The 22,702-nt window shown below is 42.2% G+C and overlaps 1 protein-coding gene across 3 annotated transcripts in view; it reads left to right on the top strand.

The window, feature by feature from the left end:
* The window catches only part of gask1a (golgi associated kinase 1A), a 40,243-nt gene extending 19,570 nt beyond the window's left edge, over nucleotides 1–20,673 (top strand). For all 3 annotated transcript variants that reach the window (XM_055503469.1, XM_055503468.1, XM_029128807.3), the window contains 3 exons: nucleotides 11,126–11,248; nucleotides 11,358–11,461; nucleotides 14,467–20,673. In XM_055503469.1, coding sequence (XP_055359444.1) covers nucleotides 11,126–11,248; nucleotides 11,358–11,461; nucleotides 14,467–14,692 — 453 coding nt within the window. In that variant the 3' untranslated portion in view covers nucleotides 14,693–20,673. The remainder of the gene's footprint in view (nucleotides 1–11,125; nucleotides 11,249–11,357; nucleotides 11,462–14,466) is intronic.
* Nucleotides 20,674–22,702: the final 2,029 nt, after the last annotated feature.

Raw genomic sequence — 22,702 nt, 5'->3', positions numbered from 1 at the left:
AGGTCTCAAACCTTACTTTGTAAAGTGAATTAATTACTATGTGTATTATATCCTACAACACCCATAATGCAATGTGCTTCCACAAATCTCCTGAGCTGCAGCGACTCGACCTACCTGATTCGTGTTACTCCTCCAGTTTTCAGACAAATGTTTCAACATTGCTTTACATTTTTAACTAAAGGTTATATTTGAACTGTGTTTAAATAAAAACATAATTTCTACGTTGTTACATTGCGTTACAACCTGAAAGCAGATCACTACATACCCAAATCAGAAGCCATAGATGAACAAGAAGGTGCACCTCCTGCTGAAGGCAGGTAATGCCCCCTTCAGATCAGGTGAGGCAGATGCCTACAGCACTTCGAGGGTAAATCTGAAGAGGGGCATCGAAAAGGCCAAGCACTGCTACAAACTAAAGCTAGAGGAGCATTTTTCCAACTTTGACCCTCAACGTATGTGGCAGGGCATTAGATAAGACATTCAGCAGCGACTTTCTCCAAATGACAGAAATCACTGTCTAGAGCAATCAATTTTAAATTTACCAAGTCCTCTGTCTAACCTAGACATACGCTAACCTAATCACTAGCTAATAAACAATGTACACATTCAAATATCGTCACACAAAGTCCATATTACTGGCAAACTGATTGCATTCTGTTATTCCTACCTTCTGGGAGGTTGCCCACTCTGTTACTTTCTACCCTCCCACAGACCACAGAGCTTGTCCAAAGTGATATATTGCGGGGCCATTTGATGATGTTTTTTTATTGCACCAGGGCCATAAAATGCAATCAGCCATTCTTACTGGCCAGTCCTGTCAATCTGGTGTTAGTGTTTTTTGGTCAATTCCATAGCTTATATCAAGTAAAAAGACACCTCACTGGCCACAGTCAATTGTTATTAGGCAGAAATATGGCGGCACAGACACCTGCCCCTCCCAGTGGCCTGTACAGCGATAGATGTGGACACAATTGAACACATTCACATATGTTTAGATTATTATTATTATCTTCCAGCATTCACTGTATTGTATCTTTATTAGTGGGAGAGCTGGCAACAGTTCCATGCTTATTACTGATTAGTTAACTAGACTATTGGATTGTGTCGTAATTAAGCACACACTTCCTTTAAATCCTTTCAAAATAAAAGCAGCAAGCCAAATAATTAGCTTTAATAGCAATATCTCTGCTTTTAGTTGGGTACTTATAACTATTTAAAGATAGATTTAGTTGGGTAATTATAACTATTTAAAAATAGATTAACAGTTTAGTAATTACCCCCGCATGCTTCCGCTATGTCCTTTCAAAATAAAACCACCAATGCAATTTGTTAGCTTTAACTGCACTTGTTTTGCCTTTGAATGGTTAATTATGACTATTTAAAGACTAATTGACAGTTACGTTATTACCCCCACACATTTCCTCTAAATCCTTTCGAAATAAAAGCACCGATGCAATTTATTACCTTTAATGGCAAGATTTTCTAAAAATGTCTGGTTCTGAATAATTACCAATTGATAATACAGTTCAGTAAATAACTCACTCATGATGCCTTTATTCTGAAAGGGCCTAATCTAAGTTTTTTGCTTTAATAGGGCTATTTTTGCTTTTGAAAGATAAATTATGACGAATATTTTATAGTTTAGTAATCACTCACACACAACCTCTAAATTCTTTCAAAATGAAAGCGTCAATGTAATGTATTACCTTTAATTGCAAGATTTTTGTTTCTGACTGGTAAATTTTGACTAGTTAATAAATTATTACACAGTTAAAGAATTAATTACAAATACTTTCTTCAAATCAAAAAGCTAGTCAGCCTATTTATAATTGTCAACAAAGCACCTTGGTTAACTTTTTATTCCTTGACATCTTTTCACCTTGGTCAACTTTGGAAGTTTTTTAACTCGCACTTGTAATCAAAGTCGATCGATGTTTGTGGACCAGTGTCATTGAACGCCGCAAGGAGGAACGCGTGGCGCTGTCAAGACGTTCCAGACTTGCAGTACAGCCAGTGACCAGAGTTTCCAGCGCACCTGAACGCACCCCCGTGCAATCCTTCCAGCAACAAACGCCGCCTTTCCACACTCGAGCGGGAAGTGACCGCGAAGCCAGCCGATGCTGCTCCCGCGGCTCAACCCATGGAGCTAGGGAGGATTCGCCTCACCAGCGGAGAAGGAGAGGGAGAAGGAGCGAAAGTTCAGGCCTGTGCTTATATTGTGGCCAACCTGGTCACATCGCCGTGTCATGTCCAGTAAAAGACAATGCTCACCACTAGCACGGAGGATAGTGGTGAGCCAGTCTGCCCTGTGTAAGGCCTCCACTTGACCGTTACCTGTGGCCACTTTCACAGTAGGTGACCAGTCCGTCCAGCAGGCGGTGCTCGTGGACTCGGGCGCTGAAGCCAGCCTTATGGACGCTAACCTGGTCAGACGCCTGGGAGTTCCCATTGTCCCCTTACCTGCATCAATGGAAGCCACAGCACTAGATGGTCATCACCTTTGGAAGGTAACACACAGCACCGGTCCAATCACCATGGTCTTTCCAGATTCTCATGCTGAGCAGATCCATTTCCACATGGTTGAGTCGTCTGCATTTCCTGTGGTATTGGGGTATATATGGGGAGGTGATGGGTTGGGGAGCATCCTGCCAAGATTCATGTTTTTCGTCAAGTTTAGATTCCCAGACTAGCCCGAATCCTGCCCCACCTGAGGAGTAGATCGACCTATCCACAGTCCCATCCTGTTATCATGACCTCAGCAGAGTGTTCAGCAAGGCGAGGGCTTCCACCTTCATATTACTGCTGCATTGAGTTGCCTCCAGGCACCACACCCCCCAAGGGGAGATTGTTTTCTCTCTCAGGTCCAGAACGCAAGGCCATGTCAGAGTACATCGAGCAGTCTTTGGCCGCAGGAATCATCCGGCACTCGTCCTCACCTGTGGGAGCTGGTTTCTTTTTCGTCTGCAAAAAAGATGGTTCACTTCATCCATGCATCGATTACCGGGGCCTGAACGCCATCACGGTCATCAAGACTCTTACCCCTTACCTTTGCCTCTGCAAGGAGTTGGAAAGTAGAGGAAAGCAAAGATATTCACTAAGCTCAACCTTCGAAACGCCTACCATCTGGTCCGCATTCGTGAGGGCGACGAATGGAAGACGGCTTTTAACACACCTACAGGACATTACGAGTACCTTGTCGTGCTTTTCGGCCTCACCAATGCTCCAGCAATTTTTCAAGCAATGGTAAATGACATGTTGAGCCCCATGATAAATGTCTTTGTTTTCGTATGTTTGGATGACATCTTAGTTTTCTCCTGAGATGAAGACGAACACAAAAACCACGTCCGCCAGGTCCTTAAAAAGCTTATGGAACACAACCTTTATGTTAAGGCAGAAAAATGTGAGTTTCACGTCACCACCATCTCTTTTCTGGGTTTCATTGTATCTCCTGAAGGTATCCAGATGGACCCCGCCAAGACCGAGGCCGTAGCAAATTGGCAACAACCACAGTGTCGCCGAGATGTGCAACGTTTCCTTGGTTTTGCTAACTTCTACCGTCAGTTTATCCATCGGTTCAGCACAATCGCGTCACCTCTTCACGCTCTAACTTCATCCCAAGTCACTTTTCAGTGGTCACCAGAGGCCGAGGCAGCTTTCCAGCAGCTCAAGGCAGCTTTCACCACAGCACCCATTCTTTGTATGTAGCTTCGTAGGCAGTTTGGTGGAAGTTGATGCCTCAGACTCTGGAGGTGGAGGGATCCTGTCCCAGCGAACCATGGAAGTTGGGTGAATACACCCTTGTGCTTTGTTGTCCAGGAAACTGTCCCCTGCCGAGCGAAACTACGACATCGGAAAAAAGGAACTTCTAGCTATCAAAGTAGCCCTGGAGGAGTGGCGTCACTGGCTGGAGGGGGCAGAACAGCCGTTCCACGTGTTCACAGATCACAAAAATTTTGAATACCTAAACACCGCCAAACGCCTGAACTCTCGCCAAGCCCGTTGGGCTCTATTCTTGTCCCATATTCATGAGGCTGAATCCATAGTCATGGAACCCACCACGATCCTCCCTGCATCTTGCCTAGTAGGCGCAGTTACATGGTCCATAGAAAGTAGAGTCCAAGAAGCAACGCGGGTTCTGCCAGTTCCACCAGCCTGCCCACCTAATCGGCTGTTCGTCCCTCCGGAGCTTCGGGGGGAGGTAGTCCACTGGGCCCACACATCATCCTTCAGTTGCAACCCTGGGGTTCAGCGGACAGCCTTCGTCATCGGCAGCCGGTTCTGGTGGCCGTCAGTGCTGAAGGATGTTCGGGAGTATGTAACCGCCTGTCCTGTCTGTTCAGCCCACAAGCCTTCACATAGACCACCTCCTGGGTTCGTCCAGCCTCTTCCCGTTCCACATTGTCCTTGGTCCCACATCGCCCTGGATTTCGTGACCGGACTTCCACCATCCAGAGGAAACACCGTTGTGCTTATGGTAATTGACCGATTTTCCAGACTTACCCACTTTGTACCCCTTCCAAAACTTCCCACAGCCAAGCACACAGCCCAAGCAGTCCTGAGCACGTTTTGCGCCTACATGGGTTCCCGAAGGATGTCGTGTCTGACCGAGGTCCAGAGTTCGTGTCACGTTTCTGGAGTGAGTTCTGCAATCTGTTGGGGGCCTAGGTCAGCCTGACCTCCGGGTATCATCCAGAGTCTAATGGTCAGACCGCACGAACGAATCAACAACTTGAGACCGGTCTCCGCCTTCTAGCATCTACCAACCCATCTACGTGGTCCCAGCAGCTCCTCTGGGTAGAGTATGCGCACAATAAATTACCATGCACATCCACTGGCATGTCACCCTTCCAGTGCGCATACGGCTACCAACCACCTCTCTTTCCATCTTTGGAGAAAGAGATAATCATCCCCTCAGCTCATGTCTTGCTTAGACGCTGCCGACGCACTTGGGCCCTAGCCAGGAGAGCCATGATGCAGTCACAAGCTCGCTACAAGAGATTGGCGGATCAACACCGATCTCAAGCACCCACCTACACCGTCGGCCAGCGTGTCTGGTTATCTACTCGGGACCTGCCAATCAAGACTCAATCACTTAAGCTGTCACAGAGATTCATCTGACCTTTTTCCATGGAACGCATTATTAATCCCGCATCGGTCAGACTCATTCTTCCCAGAACCATGAGGATTCATCCTACTTTCCACGTGAGCTGAATCAAGCCATTCCTGTCAAGCCCAATGGTACCGCCCACTCCACTACCACCTCCACCTCGCCTAGTCGATGGCGGTCCGGTCTACACCGTCCGTTCCCAGCTAAACAGCCGCTGCCAAGGCCGCGGACTTCAGTATCTAGTGGACTGGGAGGGATACAGACCTGAGGAGTGATCGTGGGTCCCCACCCGAGACATCTTGGACCCCAGCCTTATCCAAGAGTTTCACCAAGCTCACCGGACCTCCCTGGGCCATCTGGGAATCCGCCCTAGACGAGGGGGTTCTGTCACAGACTCAGTCATTACATCCCTGTTTTTGTTTATTACCGAGTTTATGTTCTTACAACTTCCTGTTCCAGTAACTTTTAGTTGCAGCCAGCTTTACTTCCGGTTTCAATTAACTCACCTGCAACCTATATAGTCATCATTGACCCAGTACTTAAGCACCACCCTTAGCCATGTTACTTTGCCAGATTGTCTGCGTCCATCCATGACCAGCATTCCAGCGTTGCCGTTACTCCAGTTCCCATGCATGATCTTGTTTGGTAAACCCGTCCTGTTTCTAGCCCAGTCTCTGAAAGTCCAGTCTAGTGTTTTTGAACTCTGCTTGTCTTTTGACTACGTCTTTGCCTACGCCTTGTCGGATCTTGTTTTTGCCAAAGCTGTGTATGGCCATTGCCTGCCTGACTACTTTCTCATTAAATACTCGTTTATCCAAGCCACGCTGTGCATTTGGGTCGTTCCACCATTGTGCCATTGTAACATTCTTTAGCTTAAATTAAACTATTTTTGTTTCTTTTGTGCAACATAAACCTCTAATCTAATGGTTGTAAAGTAGTAGAAGTAAATAGTAATTCTTTACCTTAAATTCAAGCATTTTTGTTTCCTTTGTGCACATACAGCTCTTTTTTAAAAAAAATAATCGTTAGATATATTTATTTATGCATTCAACTTTTCAGCTATTTTAAACTATGTTTTCAATTTTCCAGCTACTTTCAGCAATCCCTCAGCAAAACATTCAGTTTAGTAGTTTTTCAAATAGTATGAATAGTGCTGCTTAGAGTTGTATTGTCAGCATTTACTGTGGCTCAGTGGTTAAGTGTTTGAGTCTGACCTTGAAGACTCTGGTTCAAGTCCTGATTAAGGCAGCACAGTCACTGAGCATTTTCTATGGAAATGCTTTATCTAGGTCTTCTTCTTCTTCTTCTTTAAATGTAGAACGGGAGGCAGAGCTTTTAGCTACAAAGCTCCTCTCCTCTGGAACCAGCTCCCTCTTCAGGTTTGAGAAGCTGAAACACTCTCCACCTTTAAGATTAGACTTAAAACCTTCCTTTTTGATAAAGCTTATAGTTAGAGATGGTTCAGGTCACTGGCAATGATTGTTAGTCACAGGAACCATCTCTTAGTTAAGCTGCAATAGACATAGACTGCTGGGGGACTTAATTTATACACTGAGCTCCTCTGTTTCCTTCTATCTCTTCTGTCCAATAACCTCCCATCATTGTTCTATGTTCAACTAACCTTCTCTCCAGTAGTTGTGCTTCTCTCCTGCTCTCTCTCTCTCTCTCTCTCTCTCTCTCTCTCTCTCTCTCTCTCTCTCTCTCTCTCCTCCACTCTGTCCTCACCTACAGGTATCATTGGACTCAAAGTTTGGTGTCTGTGATGGGCAGCTGTGGATCAAACCATCCGCCTGTATCCAGTCCCTGGTCCAACCATCCTGCCTATGTCCAGTCCTTGGTCCAACCGTCCTGCCTGTGTTCTGTTGTTGCTTGTTTTTGTTGCCATGCTTTTCTCTCTCTCTCTCCCCTCACCCAAACCAGTCGAGGCAGATGGCCGCCCACATCCAGCCTGGTTCTGCTGAGGTCAAATTAAATGCTTGCTGTATGTTGGATTTGTTGGGTTTAGTTGTGTGAGGTCTTAAACCTTACTTTGTAAAGTGCCTTGAGATAACTTTGTTGTGATATGGCGCTATATAAATAAAATTGAATTGAATTGAATTCTTCTTATTATTTCGCCCCGGTTTCATCATCTCAACGCTTTATCGTAGGATCACTGTACTTCCTAAACGTGTGTCATCTTTAGGAGATGGGGGCTATTACTTTTCACATTTTCAGCTTTTCAACTTTTAACGTTATTCAACTCCTATGGGAATCAAGTTTTTTGTCAATTTGTCTCTTTTCATCAGCGTCTGCCATCATAATATTTTGGCGAAACGTAATTTCGACTTCAAAAGCGTGTATTCTCTTTAAACTTTATCAATGTAAATCAGCGTCCTCGTACCCTCTATAGTTTTCAACTTGTAAGCATTTAAATATTGGGTGGTTTTTGGTCAATATTTAGCTTTTCCGTTAGTGTGTATTGGATGAGCTAGAGTGCATGATGTCATGACTAGAATGCGAGGGCATGTTTTTTAAGACAGAACTTCTGTCTATAACTCATCATTACAGTGACAATTTGGACATAATTGTTTCACTGGAACTAGTCATACTCGAGAGTTCCAAAATTCTTCCTATAGACTCTAATGCATTTGTCTGAGACTTTTTCAAAGAAACACAGAAGTACAACATTTTGAAATCGCAACAGCTGCCACGATTTTTAGTCTTCAAACATAAAACTTATACCAGTTGCTCATTAAAGACTTGGCATTCATAAAGTTATTTTTTGATACATATTATGGTCTGTTTAGCAGGGGTGCAATTCGGCTTTTACAGAGCAGAATGAACCTGCTTATCCCGCCTTTTGTCTCCATGACAACAACACAGCTGCAGCTTTGACTGACAGGTCAAACTCCCGATGCTCAGTGGAGCAGCTCTCTGCATGTTACTGATTAGTTCATCACACTGTTTGATTGTTTAGTAATTCATCACATACTTCCTCTGAATCCTTTCAAAATAAAAGCACTAATCCAAACCTTATGACTATTTTACAATTTTTACAATTTAGCAATTACGTACACATGCTGCTTCTATATCCTTTCGAAATAAAAACACCCATCCAAATCTTTAGCTCTAATAGTACTATTTCTGCTTCTGGCTGGTTAATGCTAACTAATTAATGAGACTGTTTGACTGTTTAGCAATTACTTGAAGATGTTTCCTCCAGAGCGCCAACTTTTCTCAATTTAAATTACTTAAACTACTTCCTCTGCAGCAAATTTCAGCTATATTATATATTTATACAACTTTGAGCTATTCTTTCATCACTTCAACCCAAAACTATTTAATTATAACATTGTTTTGATCCATTAAGCTATATTCCATCAACCTAAGCAAACCTTTACACACGCCCTTGATTTTCAGCAGTTTTTTAATTTCAGCGAACCTTTTTACACCATTACACCACCAAGTTTACACCATTTAAAATTCAACTACTTTAGCTTCTTTTTCACATAATCAGCTGTGTTTTTCCATTCATCTATGAGTTACATGCTTCAGCTATTTTCAGCTATGTCTTAAATGTTTCATCTACAAATGCCCCCTAAATGACTAGTTTAGGTAAAGATGTATCACCTGCTGTGGAGAATCGCAGGCTGCAGTGAGAATGTGAGAGAGCCTGATCTGTGTGAGCCTCTAATTTCTGATGTACATTAAAAGTCAGTTTTTTACGAATTAGTGCAATTGATCAAGATTGTGTGACTTAAAGATACGCTTAACTGCATCTTCTCAATTGCGTAATGTTGTGAGGATAGAGTACTCCTTCTGTCTCATTTCACTCCTGCACTGGAAGAAGCCGATTTCAGTTCATTCAAGCTGTCTTCTACACTGCTACTGAATAGCAGCCATCCTCCAGGAAGGTGAGGTGTGAAACCTTAAAACTGATCCCTGGTCTGAACCTTTGTTATGTTTAGGTTCCATGACATGCTGTTTAAAATCCAAAAAAAGAAGATACAAGCGGAGCGATCTGTAAACACACTATAGTCACTTTGTTCCAGAGAACTGCGGGAGGTAGAACATGTGAGGAGCTGGGTCAGTGAGGATGTGTCTGATGAGGGAGATGATTCTAGTGAGACAGTCCAAGCTGGTAATGGTTCTTTTGGTTGTTACGGTGGTGTGTACAGAACAGTGAGTTCTGCTGGTTGCTCAGTGTGCAATGTGCTGGACAAAAGTCACTTCACTTCCTATCACTTCCAATTCACATTATATCACTTGTGTCAATTTTGTTGTCCTCTCACAGCAACATTTCCTGTTCTGCTGTCAACTGCTAGAGAAGTTTGTATGCTGTGACTGTATTTTAAGTGATAACCATGCTGAATTAATGTGTAACCCTTAGTTCTGTTTAGTCACTGACACAGAATGTCACTTTTATCTGCTGTCGCACTGCATGAGATGATGTACCAGGCTAGGATTGGTTAAAGCAGCGGCAATAAACTCAGTCCTCCAGACCCAAGCTAGCCTGTCAAACCATAACTGTCTTAGTATGATGCCAAGACTAAAAGACCACCAGCCACATGCTTATGGCATTACTGACCTGCAAAACCGTTTGCACAAAGATGAGACGGACAACGATGTTGCTTTGTTTGCGCTCGTGTTTTATACACCTAAAAGACGTTTATATACTTCCGCCTCTCGAGGAGTGCAGACGTGTTTTCTCTCTGCTCCCATTCTGCTTTTGATTGCAGTGTTCTTGTTCTGTCTTTTCTGAGCACCCTGATCTGCTATTCTGGAATAACATTTTTGAACATGGAGCTAATCAACTGGTCACTCAACGCATTGGACAAAGTTTTCTCACAAAGAAAAGAATCTCCGGGAGAACCACTCTGCCCCTTGGGGACTTTTGCCTCCGACTACGTGTGGGATACATGGGATTCCTGGTGCCCCGTGTGTCTGGAGCCTCTGTCCATCAAGGATGCGGAGGATGTATTTATATTTTGGACTTTGATAACAGGGCTTCTCATGATAGGCCTTGGTGGTGCCCTGCTTCATCGGAAGATTGGAAAATCTGCGTCCGGCTTATTGGCATGTCCACCCGCTGTGGAGCTACAAACGCCGCTGGGGGCCATGGTTACTCGGCTGATGGAATTACACCAGAAGTCAGCCTGGATTGATGGACTGACAAGTTACATCTCAGCTCGTTCGGATGATATGCATCAGATGATGACCCGGATTGCAGGACTGACTAATAAGATCTCAGCCCGTTCGGAGGAAGACAAGAGACTGAGGGATAACATCTGCAGTCAGACTGAACACTTGGTTAATATGGTGACAGCCTTGTCTGACAGGCTTGAGGAGATGTCACGGGTAACCCATGGTCCACGGAGTTCTGACCAATTAGACTATTGATCTAGACAAATTAGTCATGGATTGTTAAAATGTACTAGAACGGGCTGTGTGTTATACTGTCCCTTCCCGTGTCCAATCTAGCTTACTAGCTGTGCCTCTATCTATCCTCTTTCCCTCGTTGTGGCTCCCTTCAAGGACAACTGTTGGACTGGCCATCTCTGGACATCTTGGTCGGCCTGGTCATACTTCTATAAACAACACTTCACTACACTGATGCAGATACACCCCCCCACCGCATCACCCTGACCTTACAGTCTCACTGTCTCCTCTCTCCGACCTTATCTATCTGTCCTGATGTACCCAAGAAAAAATTCTAGCAAGGTTTCCACTTGTACTGTGTGCCACTGCATGTGCATGTGTTTTTGGCTTGTATTGTTTTGTATTGTTTGTACTGCAACTTGCTTCCACTGTCGGATTCGGTGCCGGTCAAGCTGGCTGCTGATGAAATGTCCCCGCTGTGGGACTAATAAAGGCATTCTATTTTATTCTATAGTGCTGTAGCCCATGTTCAAGTGTTTAATTTGAGGTTAGACATGTCTTTACTCAGTCAAAGGGAGCCAGTCTGGACCATCTCTCCCTTATATGGGAGAGCTGGGGGTATATTACTTAGTTAATATTTTTCTTTTGTATTGCACACAGGTAAATGACCGTCTGGACAGATATTGCTGTGGTTTCACACCTGACCCAGCAGATGTGTGTGTAGAGAACTCACTGAATACCAAATGTGGCAACACCAAGGAGCTGCTGCTGGTTCACATCTTGGTACGTTGCTAAAGAAATGGAAAGTTTTTTCTATTTATGTTTTTTATTTATGTTCATCTGTAATTAGAGAGAGACTGTGTCTCAACTGCGTGTGTGCGTGTGTGCATAGGTGAGGAAAGGTGATCCCTCCAGACTCGTGTTCATAGACAACGCTGGGAGAACTCAGCAGTCGAGTGACAACCTGAACTTCAGACTAGTGGAAGGCATTGATGAGTGAGTCAAACACTGGTACCTTCATGTACTTTAGCTACTAGCGGCACAAATAACACACACTGCTGGAAGGCTTGAGGCTTTAGGCAGAAGCACTCTGTTACACTGAGGCTTTTGTAACACACATCGATACCTTTTAAATCAGGCATTTGTTACCATATTCATCTGATTAGATCCATAGGCCTCTGTTGATGATAGAAATGATAGAAATGAAAACTGTCACTTCTTAAAATGCTGGGTTAAAGGTTTTTAGTATATTAAGACTTAAAACCAGATGGATAATCAAGAAAGTTTTCTATTACTCCAGACTCATTAAAAACAAAGTACAAAACAAAGGAACAGTTAATCAAGTGTGGTTTATTAAATATCAGATCTCGCTCACCAAATATTTGTTATTAAATGACTTGATAAGTGACCATCACATAGAGCTGTTCTGTCTCACTGAAACCTGGCTGCAGGTTTAAATGAGTGGACTGCAATGAGTCACATCAACTATCATGTTCCTAGAAGTACAGATCTAGGTGGAGTAGAAGCAATTTATAACTCAAATTTACTAATTATTCCTAAACCTAAACATAGTTATAGGTCATTTGAGAGCTTCACTCTGAGCCTTTCTCACCCAGAATCTAAAACTCAAAAGCCAGTTATATTTTGTATTGTTCGCTCTCCTCATGCTCTATATTCAGAGTTATTAACTGAATTCTCTGAATTCTTATCTGACATTGTTCTTAGCACAGAAAAAGTCATTGTTTGACACTATTGGTTTTACTCAGCATGTAAATTAAACTACTCACTGTTTTAATCATACCCTCGATCTTGTCCGTACATATGGAGTTGAAATTGATTTATTAGTTTTTCCCCAAAACCCCCTTCTATCTGACCATTTCTTAATAACTTTTAAATTGACCATAATTGACCTTGCAGCAGCTGGAACAGGTTAACTGTCTTGTAGATGATGCTGCAGCTTCTCTGCGTTCAATGTTAGACAGTGACCCCTTTGAAGAAGAAGTCAGTAAATCACAGAAGGTTAGCTTCAGATCCGCAGCCTAAAGCACTGAACAAGACAACTAGAAAGGTAGTGGAGTTCCAACAAAATAAATGTAAACTTCATTGCATGGAATTGCATGGAAGGAGAGTCTTATTATTATTAGGTAAAAAAAACTTTGTGCTGCTAGGAAAACATATTATTCCTTCTCAATTGAGGAAAACAAAAACAACCCCAGTTTTTTTAGCACTGTAGCCAGGCTGACTAAGAGTCATAGCTGTGTTGAGCCTACTATGCCCTTAATTAAATCTCCACAACAATGCTTTTATGAACTAATTTACTAATAAAATTATCACTATTAGAGAAAACATTCATTAGTGACTTCTTCCAAATGACAGAAATTACTGTCTAGATCCAACAACTTTAATAAATTTTCCAAGTCTTTCCAAGTCTGTCTTACTTTTCCACCATAACTCATATAGAGTTAATTTCAATAATTATCTCTTCCAAGTGGTCCACTTGCCTTTTAGACCCACTCCCTACCAGATTACTAGCTTCTCTGCATTGGTTGCCTGTAAAATGTAGGAAATAATTTAAAATTCCCCTACTCACTTACAAAGCACTTAATGATAAAGATCCTTCTTATCCTAAAGACCTCATAATTCCTTATGCTCCCAGCAGAACACTTCAGGTCACTGCCAATGATTGTTAGTCACAGGAACCATCTCTTAGTTAAGCTGCAATAGACATAGACTCCTGGGGAACTTAATTTATACACTGAGCTCTTCTAATTCCTTCTATCTCTTCTATCCAATAACCTCCCATCATTGTTCCATGTTTAACTAACCTTGTCTCTTTCTCTCCAGTATGTGTGTTTCTCTCTCCCCCACTCTGTCCTCACCTACAGGTTGCATTGGATTTAGAGCTATGTGTCTGTGATAGGCAGCTGCAGATCCAACCATCCTGCCTATGCTTTGTTCTTGCTTGTTGTTGCTTCTGTGCTTTTCTCTTTGTCTATCCCCTCACCCTAACTGGTCGAGGTAGATGGCCACCCACATTCAGCCTGGTTCTGCTGGAGAGAGATTCCTGATAAGAGAGGGAGTTTTTCCTCTGCTGTCAAATTGTAATCAAGGCATTGAGATAACCTTGTTGTGATTTGGCGCTATATAAATAATGTTGAATTGAAATTGAATTGAATGTTCGTCAGACTAAGTCGTTCCAAGCCCTTTTTTGCATATCTGAGCTAGTGTGTGCTCTGGTCCATAGAGGCCCTTCTCTCTGGGTCTAATTTAACTTCAGGGTAGAGTCTATTTTAGGTGCCTTAGTCAGGTGTTTTCGCTTTGTCTTTTTTTTGTTATATTGTTTCTAAATTTTTTGGGCCCAAACTCAGTACTCTACTGAGGAGGTGTCCTGGGTGAGATGGAACATTTGACATCTCTGTCATAGCTCTGCAGCTCAATCGTGTGTGGGAGTTTTCTCCCTCCATTGTTTGTTCCTACGGAAAAACTGTGTGACAAGGGTCTCTGCGCCCTGGGTCTGCCAGTTCTTTTTAACACTGTTACCTTGAACACTATTATTATTATTATTATTTGTACAGTGAGAGCCCACTAGGTTCACACTCATGCGCCAGACACACCAAGAAGGACACATGGTAGTCCTTACTTAACACTAGCATTGTATTGAAATAATACAAACTGGTTTTAGTTTAGCTTTTTAACATTAAACCGCAACAGTGGCGCCTCCAGCTTCCAGCAGAACCAGGCTCAGGGTGGGCGACTGGTTGGAGTGAGGGGTATTTATAATAATAGTCTGCTTAAAGTTGTTTTTGACACACACACAATTATTATTCGAAATTAAATTATCAACTTTAAACATTTAGTTGTTTTTTGGCCTAGTAATATAGTCACATGATCAAATGTGGCAGTTTTTAAATTATCAGGAGCCTTGTGAGTCAATAGAGTTAAGTTTTTATTGACTCATTGAACCTAAGACACACCATACCTAATCCCTTGTCTTTTGTCAGGTTTCCAGAGCATGCAGTGTCATTGCTCCAGTCAGGCTGTCTGGGGAAGCTCCTTCTGTGCTCCCTACACTCAGACAAGGAGTTCTGGGAAAGCCAAGGTGGGACCACAGGTCTGAGGCCTCTCATAAACAAAGTTGAGGAGAGAGGAAAGATTCTTCTCCAGCACATTAGGGACAAAAAGATCAGGTCCAGAGGGACACATGACAGGGAGGAGCCTAAATTTTAGACCAGTGTGGGAAAAGGTGGAGGAGGTCATTGATGGAGTCAAGGTCAGTGGATTGATTCCTGGCTCTCACAAGTCTGTTATGTTGTCCCTATACTCCTTCCACTGCACTCTGACTCACTATGAGCCTGTTTTTCTCATTGGACTCACTCCAATGAGAGGAGTCACGTCGCCTAAGGACAACATAGGACAGGAGCCACCAATAAATCCAAGCCTCCTGAGCCAATAATAAATAGACCAGCTTCATCTAAACAGTGATTACATTTTCTAACTTCATTACAAATATGGTTGTGTTGCTCGATGAGTCATTGTCAGGTGTCAGGGTTTGTCTCTAAATGCTGAACGTCACAATTATTGACCATAAGTCATTTGGACAAAGTTATAACTTTCCACTGTCTGACTAATGACCAGTAAATCATTATTATTTCATGTTATTGGGACATCTTCCTAGATGTTTAATGTTGTTTAGTCAGTTTAATATTTTATAGGTCATTGGCCTTGAGAACACTGCTTTTGAAACAGTTAGCTTTATTTTGGGCAGCAAGAGGTTTATATAAACACATATCTAATGCTCTGTCCTGTGTGCTTTAAATGTTACACACAATGTGACGCTAATTGAACCAAATTTGCCGTCAATAATCCTCCAGATTTGGGGAAAGAAATTGATTTTAATTCTTGTTTATACAATATAAGTTTTCAGCTGTTTAATGAACAATGAAGAATGTCTAATTTTTTTTGTAAAAATAAATTTTTTAATGTATTTTTACATACATCCTATACACTATGATATCAAATATATCATTGTTTTATTTTATAGGGGCCCGTTTTTGCACGTTGTTGCACATTGTAAATGTTAAGATGGAAGACAAGGGTTCACAGATTTAATGCTGAGCTGGGAACACTCCCTCCACATGCATGAAGAGGTTGGGGTTGTCGCCCTGGGTCTGCCAGTTTTTTTTAACATTGTTACCTTGGACACTATTTGTACAGTGAGAGCCAGAGAGCTGCCCTGTAGGAAAAAAGATCTAACTCTTGGCTGTGAGCCTCCCTCTATGTCAAGATGTGATTGCCTATATGCTCACACAATACAATGCAATTATTTGTATTGGCATTAATTAATATTCTAAATTTCTAATTTTGAAATCTAATTTTCTGAGATAGTGAATTTGGGGTTTATGAGTTGTCAGTTTATTCATCACAATTAAAAGAAATAATAATTTCAAATATATCAGTCTATGTGTAATAAATTGTTTCACTATTTGAATGGAATTAGTGAAATAAATAAACTTTTTGATGACATTCTAATTATAATAGCAGCGCCTGTATCTATAATGTTTATCTTACCCTTTTCATGTACTGTGTTGTCTGTATGATGTTTATTCTATGGTGTCTGTTCTGTGTGTTGATTTTCTTTCTTTGTCTTTTTGAGGGCAGCCGTAACTATGGAATACAATCAATTGGCATTGGCACTGAGGCATTGCTCCTTTCATCCACTCACTCAGACAAAGGTGCCATAGTGGAAAGCCCCCCCCTTCACCCTGCAACACCCCTATACTGCCTGTTAGAGTTAGGAAAGCAAATGGAATTTGGAGATCAGTCCTAGAGTCCAACATACAGCTCCAACTGTACCTAATGTAACAACAATGATATGTCAGATTCAAAATGCCGTTTGTTGGTTTTCAGTTATAGATTTGATGAATGCATATATTAGTATCCTGTCCATCCTGATGCGCAGTTCTGGTTTGCTTTAACCTTTGATGGTAAACACTGGACAAGGATGCCACAAGGTTTGACTGCTGGTCTAAAATTGTTTGCGTAGATTGTATCTGGAAATCCTAATCTAAATCAGAAGCTTTATTTCCAGGTCCTGTAGAGAGCACTTTATAGAATGAGGAATTTGACTTGGTGTTGGCAGGTGGTGCGTCTCACCATAAAAATGTACAAACAGTACAAGATACACCATACAACATGTTATGGTAACAGTACAACATAACATGGTGACAGTACACCATACAACATGGCATGGTACCACTAATAGTGCAATTAAGGATAAATTAAAAAGTTATGAACAGACTATATACAGATGGAGCGGTTTTCGCTCATTTTAGTCAACTGTCAGTGACCTTTTCTGCGCTGATCGAACACTCCACTCCCCACCCCCTCCTTGGTCTGTCTGGGGAAGGTGTTAAAATGTTAAAGAGGCCACCCCCATTTTTACCACCAAAGACGCAATTCCAGGGTAAAACCAGAAGGAGGAGCTTTAGAATCTGACCTGTAGAGTTAGGGTCAAATACCAAGTATAGGCACAGTTCTGAGAACAGGACATATATCTGATAATGTCAGTTCTACACTGTTTGCTAGGACAGACAGGCAGACTGTCTAAACAGTCCACTAAAAAGTTGAGAAAATTTTCATGTCAGAGTTGAATGTTGTACTTACTTTTTTAAATCATAGATAGGCATCGACAGCTCACACTGCTACAGCTGCCAAACTACCTTCTGGTGGTTTATCAGTTACTGGGTGTATTAGGTTAAATTGAACTCTACAAATGTACCTAATGAAATTCGTAAAATTCTTATTCTATAGCATTTAAATCTTCTAATCAAGCTTAAATGAACATAACAAAAGAGAGCCTCTTTTCAGACAGAACGACCCATCCGCAGCACTAGTTAGATTGGTTTCACACGACCCCATTCTCCCCAAAGAATCAGAGTTCTGCAGTGCTGTTACCTGATCTGATGTAACCAGATACATTTGTGAACTACTTAAACAGAAGATTCTATTTATGTTTTATAAACATCCAGTTCATTTGACCTTTTTCTAAACCAGGTTGTCTGAAAGTTGGGTAATTGCATCTACATTCTTTTAGAGCAGAAATGTTTCTTACGGAGCTTCTACATTATATGTCCTTCATGGGCGTCAGGTTTTCGTTCTCAGTTTTATTTTGAAAGGACTTTTCTGTTTTACCTTGTTAGGTTTGGTTCCATTTTCCGGTTTTATTTTGTAAGCACTTCCGTTTCTGGTAACACCACAGCAGTTCCCGCTTTACTCCCGGTCCTCATTACACACACCTGTTTAAATCAGTAATCAACCTCTTGTATTTAACCACCACCTGTCCTTAGTTCTCCGCCAGATCGTTGTACCCCTACCGTCACTTTCCAGCATTCCATTGAGAGCTTATTTCGTGTTTGACCCCGCTCCGTATTTTTTCGACTTCTGATTCTCGCCTGATCCTGACCTGGTATTGTATCCTGTGAGTTCTGTTACCGACCCGTGCCTGTCCTCTGGAAGTGATTTAGCCTGCTCCTTCTGTGCCTATGCCTTCATGCTTTGAAGTGTATGACCCGGACTGTTTTGAGACTACGATTCCCGCATTAAAGCCCTTTTACTTACTCCATCTGTCTGCTGCGTTTCGCTGTGCATGTGGGTCCGATCTCCACCAAAACCTGACAATGGGGAAGGTGTCTTCACATCTTCTCACAGTCCTTTCTTCAACTGATAAGCCAGTTCTTTACAGGTGTGAAGTGAAGCCTATTGTAAATAGAGGATAATACGTAACTTTACTCAGACTGAAGGTTCCTGCACTTTTGGTAATGTTTCTACTTCAAGAAAGTGAGTTAACTTGAAAATTGGTGCAAGAATGTGCAATTGCAGGTCATTTCTTAAAGATTTAGGGGGTTTTAACAAGGCAGCTATGCATTAAGTACATCACATCTCTGGCTGTGGCCGCAGCAAACCAGACTGTGACAGAGGACGTGAGGATTGATTTGATGATGGCAATGTAGAAGTTTACCAACATTTTTACAGGGAGGTGAAACTTCTTCAGCTGCTTCAGGAAGTACATCCTCTGCTGAGCCTTCTTTGTGATGGAGCGGATGTTCTGCTCCCAATTGAGGTCCAGGCCGATGATGGTGCCCAGGAAGCGAAAGGACTTCACAGAGGTCACCAGGTTGTCACAGAGGATGCCAGAAGGAGGGGGGCTGGGTCCTTCCTGAAGTCCACTGTCTTTTCCATGGTGTACAGAGCATTGAGCTCCAGGTTGTTAGCGCTGCACCATGACACAAGACTGGCTATCTCACTCCTGTAGGGTGACTCATCTTCGTCAGAGATAAGGCCGATGACGGTGGTGTCGTCAGCAAACTTCAGGACAGGGTCAGGTCAGGTTTGACAGACTGGTGTGCAGATGTGCAGCTCTTTGTGTACAGGGAGAATAACAGGGGTGAAAGGACAGCCATGGGGGCATCCAGTGCTTGTGGTCCGGGTATCCGAGACAGGTTTCCTCAGCCTCACATACTGCTGTCTGTCCATGAGGAAGTCTGTGATCCATCTGCAGGTGGAGTCAGGCACATTCAGCTGGGAGAGTTTGTCATGGAGCAGGTTGCCTGCTCAAAGCAGCAGTAGAATGTATAGAGGTCGTTGGCCAGACGCAGGTCGTTCAGACAGTGGGGGGCTCTGGGCTTGTAGTTGGTGATTGTCTTGAGCCCTTTCTAGACAGAAGCAGAGTCGTTGGCTGAGAACTGCTGTTCCATTCTCTCACCGTGGGCTGATTTAGTTTTTCTCACCTTGCTAAATCTGTGCTTGGCCTCTTTGTGTTTGTCTCTGTCCTCACTTCTGAATGCAGATTCTTTCTCTGACCTCAGCTGTCGGAGCTTAGCTGTGAACCAGAACCTGCTTACCCTGAGTATGTCGGTTCCAAAATACCTGATAAGAGTTAGGCTAATCCTGCAATGGACTGGCGACCCGTCCAGGGTGTACCACGCCTCTCGCCCATAGCCAGCTGGGTTAGGTTCCAGCACCCCCGCGACCCCGCATATGGGAATAAGCGGCTTGGAAAATGGATGGATGGATGGAGTTAGGTTAACCTACCTCCTGTCGGTAACCCAGAGTTAACGCACGTGCACAGCGTATATATGAAGACATTGTCAATAGATCGCCGAATTCACGAGTCACCATGGAAATCCGAAGCGACACTATAATGGCAGCATATTTCAACGGCGGAGTTGGAGGTTTTAATGCAGAGAATGAAGAATTTAAGCCGATTATTAATAAAAAAAATCAACACAGCTGCATTGGCGAAGGAAAAAAAGAAAAATAAACTAAATTGAGTTTATTTAATTACCGTTATGTTGCGCCTTCTCTTTTATTGTAAAGGAAAATTGAACATAACTTCCACATTGTTTTGTACTATTAAGTCCAGGAGAATATAATAATAATAATAATAATAATAATAATAATAATGATGATAGTATAATAAGGTGTAATCGTTCTGGAGAAAGAGGAACTCGGTCCCAAGTCAAAATGAAACACAAAATCCTACAAAAAGGTAAGATTTGAATACAAATTGCACGATCTATATTTTGCATAGGCTTCAATGTTGTAGTACTCTGACTTTATTTCAAATTGATCTTATGGGTTGCATTGTCTTGCAGTCACTGATGGACAGATTGTATTATTGGACCCTCCAGAAAGCACACAGTCTGGGACATTGTGTGAAGCAATGTAAATAATATTCCATTTTATTTTTTTAGGACATGAAGAAATGATGAGTGCTTTGGTGCAGAAACCTTAATAAAAGTGATTCTGACAAATCATGTGTCTTAAGAGTCTTCCATCTCTGTAGTCTACTTGGTTCACTACTGGATCCTCTTGGTCATCTTCGGCAGGACAAGGAGGGTGGCTCTGCTCGTATTGTGGCAACGTTGTGAAGGACAACACAACCCACTATAATGACATATGCCCTCTCTGGACTGACCCTGAGGCCACGCAGACACTAGAACCTCGCCTTCAGGATGCCTGTGGTCATCTTCACCTTGGCCGTGTTCTGCTGTGGGCCCGGTTGAACTGTGTCTGTGGTCCAGGTTCAGGGTAGGGTGTCATTAAATAGGGCAGACAAGGGAACCCTCTGTCCCTCCCAGCAAGTCCTGTAATGATTGAAATGTGTAAAACAATAAAAAATAAATAAAACAATACAGTAAAAACATGAACTTGTGTGAATTACATACCCTGTTGAAACATGTGACATATTCCCTGAAGATTCTGGAATCATGCATTGACGCTGATCATTTGGCTCCAACATTAGTGATGAGATGGGTTGCATCAAATATTACCTAGTTAATGGAAACAGAGTTTAATGGTCTTTAAACCAAAAGATTCTGATATTGTGAAATGACTTCCTCTTAACATAGTCTCCCTCATTGGCTGATGGAGCTTTAATAGGAATGTGGGTGCCATCGATGCACCCAATCACGTTTGGAAACTCTGAATGGAAAGTAATAAAGTAATACGGAAAGCGTGCGTGTGTGTAGTACGTCCGAGGTCTATGTGCCATAGATTATCATAGAAAGGACAAACCTGCCACTCAAAAATGTCCTGGTGCAAAAAATGAAGAGCTACATACAGAATGCTTTTTGTGGTAAGTGCCAACCCGCGTTTGTTAGGTTTGAGATGAAATGTTTCAAATGGTTCATTAAATACATTAACAAAAACGATAACTCTCCCTCCTTCAAATAATTCTCATATGAAAATCATATGAAAAAAACATTGATACGTGGCTTTCTGACCCTCTCACGGTGGAAAAAATATATAATTAGCTGCGCCTTCACATCCACGGGCTCGTCATCAAACGGGGATGCCCTGTTCAGTAACCTCCGAAACGAACTTACCCCGAAACATAACCTGTTCCGGAGCAGGTTATGTTCAGAGAGTAAGTTGCTATGATTACAAACGTACCCTGAAAGTTACCTCCGTTTTTGAACCTAAACCTGAGGTTAATCACTGACTTACCCTCAAACTTACCTGGGTATGTCACATAACCCGCTTTCTGGAACACACCCCTGGGTTTGTCCCTTCATTGAGGTGGTAAGCATAGGGCGCAAAATCATGATCTCACACCCCTCAGGGCCGGCCCTAGTGCCGGCCCTGAGGGGTGAGATGCCCTTTCCGGTGGTTTGTTTTCCATCAGGGTTAGGAGAGTAGGATAGACGCCTGTCTTTGTTTTCCTACTTTCATTGCTGGTATGTAGGGTTAATGCATTGCTTATTTCTGAAGAGAAATAAAGGCTCCCAGTAGACCCTTGATTGGTTCTGTTTGTGTATGAAATGTATGGTGACACACTTCAGGCTGTACCTCAGATTACTCCTAGACTGCGAGGCATAACAAAAGTGTCCTGTAAACTTGTTTCACTGAATTCAATTTACTTATGCAGTGATAACAACAAAAATCATTTTAAAGTACTTTTTAACAAGAAGGTTCTAGACCAGGTCTGAAACTAGGTCCTGAACTAACAATGGTTCCACAGAGAAGTTTGGTAGCTAAAGGTTTTGCCTTCCATTCTATAGAACCTCTAGAACCACCAGGAAACCAGCTCTTGGAAAGAACCACAAGAAGCTATAAGGTCTGGAAGACAGGATGAAGCTGATCATTGAAAGCTGTGAAGGTGAGGTTGTATTTTAGATGGATTTAATTTCATTCAGCAAAAAAACAAAGGCTAACGCTGAGTCTTTATAAGTTAGTACCAAATACAGTATATACTGTAACAGCATTTATGTGTCTGACTGCTGAATATTTCCACCTAATGCCACACTAAAGTTGGTTGTTTGGGAACAATCTTGTGATAGATGTTGATGGCAAACTGGCATCAGGCTGGAAACTGAAACATAGATCATAGAAGACTGTGACCCTGAGATTTAGTACAGAACTGTTTCATATATGTTTTATATACAAATAAAAAAAACTGCTAATCTAATAATACATTTTGACTTAGACTGTTGGAAAAACACTTGCTACATAATCAAAACTTCACCCCATCCATGTCTTAAAACTTGTTGAATTTCATTCATGTTCCTATTAACACATTACATTGCGGCATGTGAAAAGCACCAAGTTAGGAGAGTTCCCAGCCTTCTTCAACTGCTTTTTTCGTATTGATAGTGGAAAGATTCAACATAGGGTTTTGGTTGGCTACATGACAAGGAACCATTTGCCCTCAGAAGCTTAAAAAAATAAATTTAAAAA

This window comes from Betta splendens, chromosome 16, assembly GCF_900634795.4.
Source record: "Betta splendens chromosome 16, fBetSpl5.4, whole genome shotgun sequence".
In the NCBI taxonomy this organism is placed as follows: Eukaryota; Metazoa; Chordata; class Actinopteri; order Anabantiformes; family Osphronemidae; genus Betta; species Betta splendens.
The sequence above is the reverse complement of the archived record's forward strand: the minus strand, read 5'-3'. Positions and strand labels throughout refer to the sequence as shown.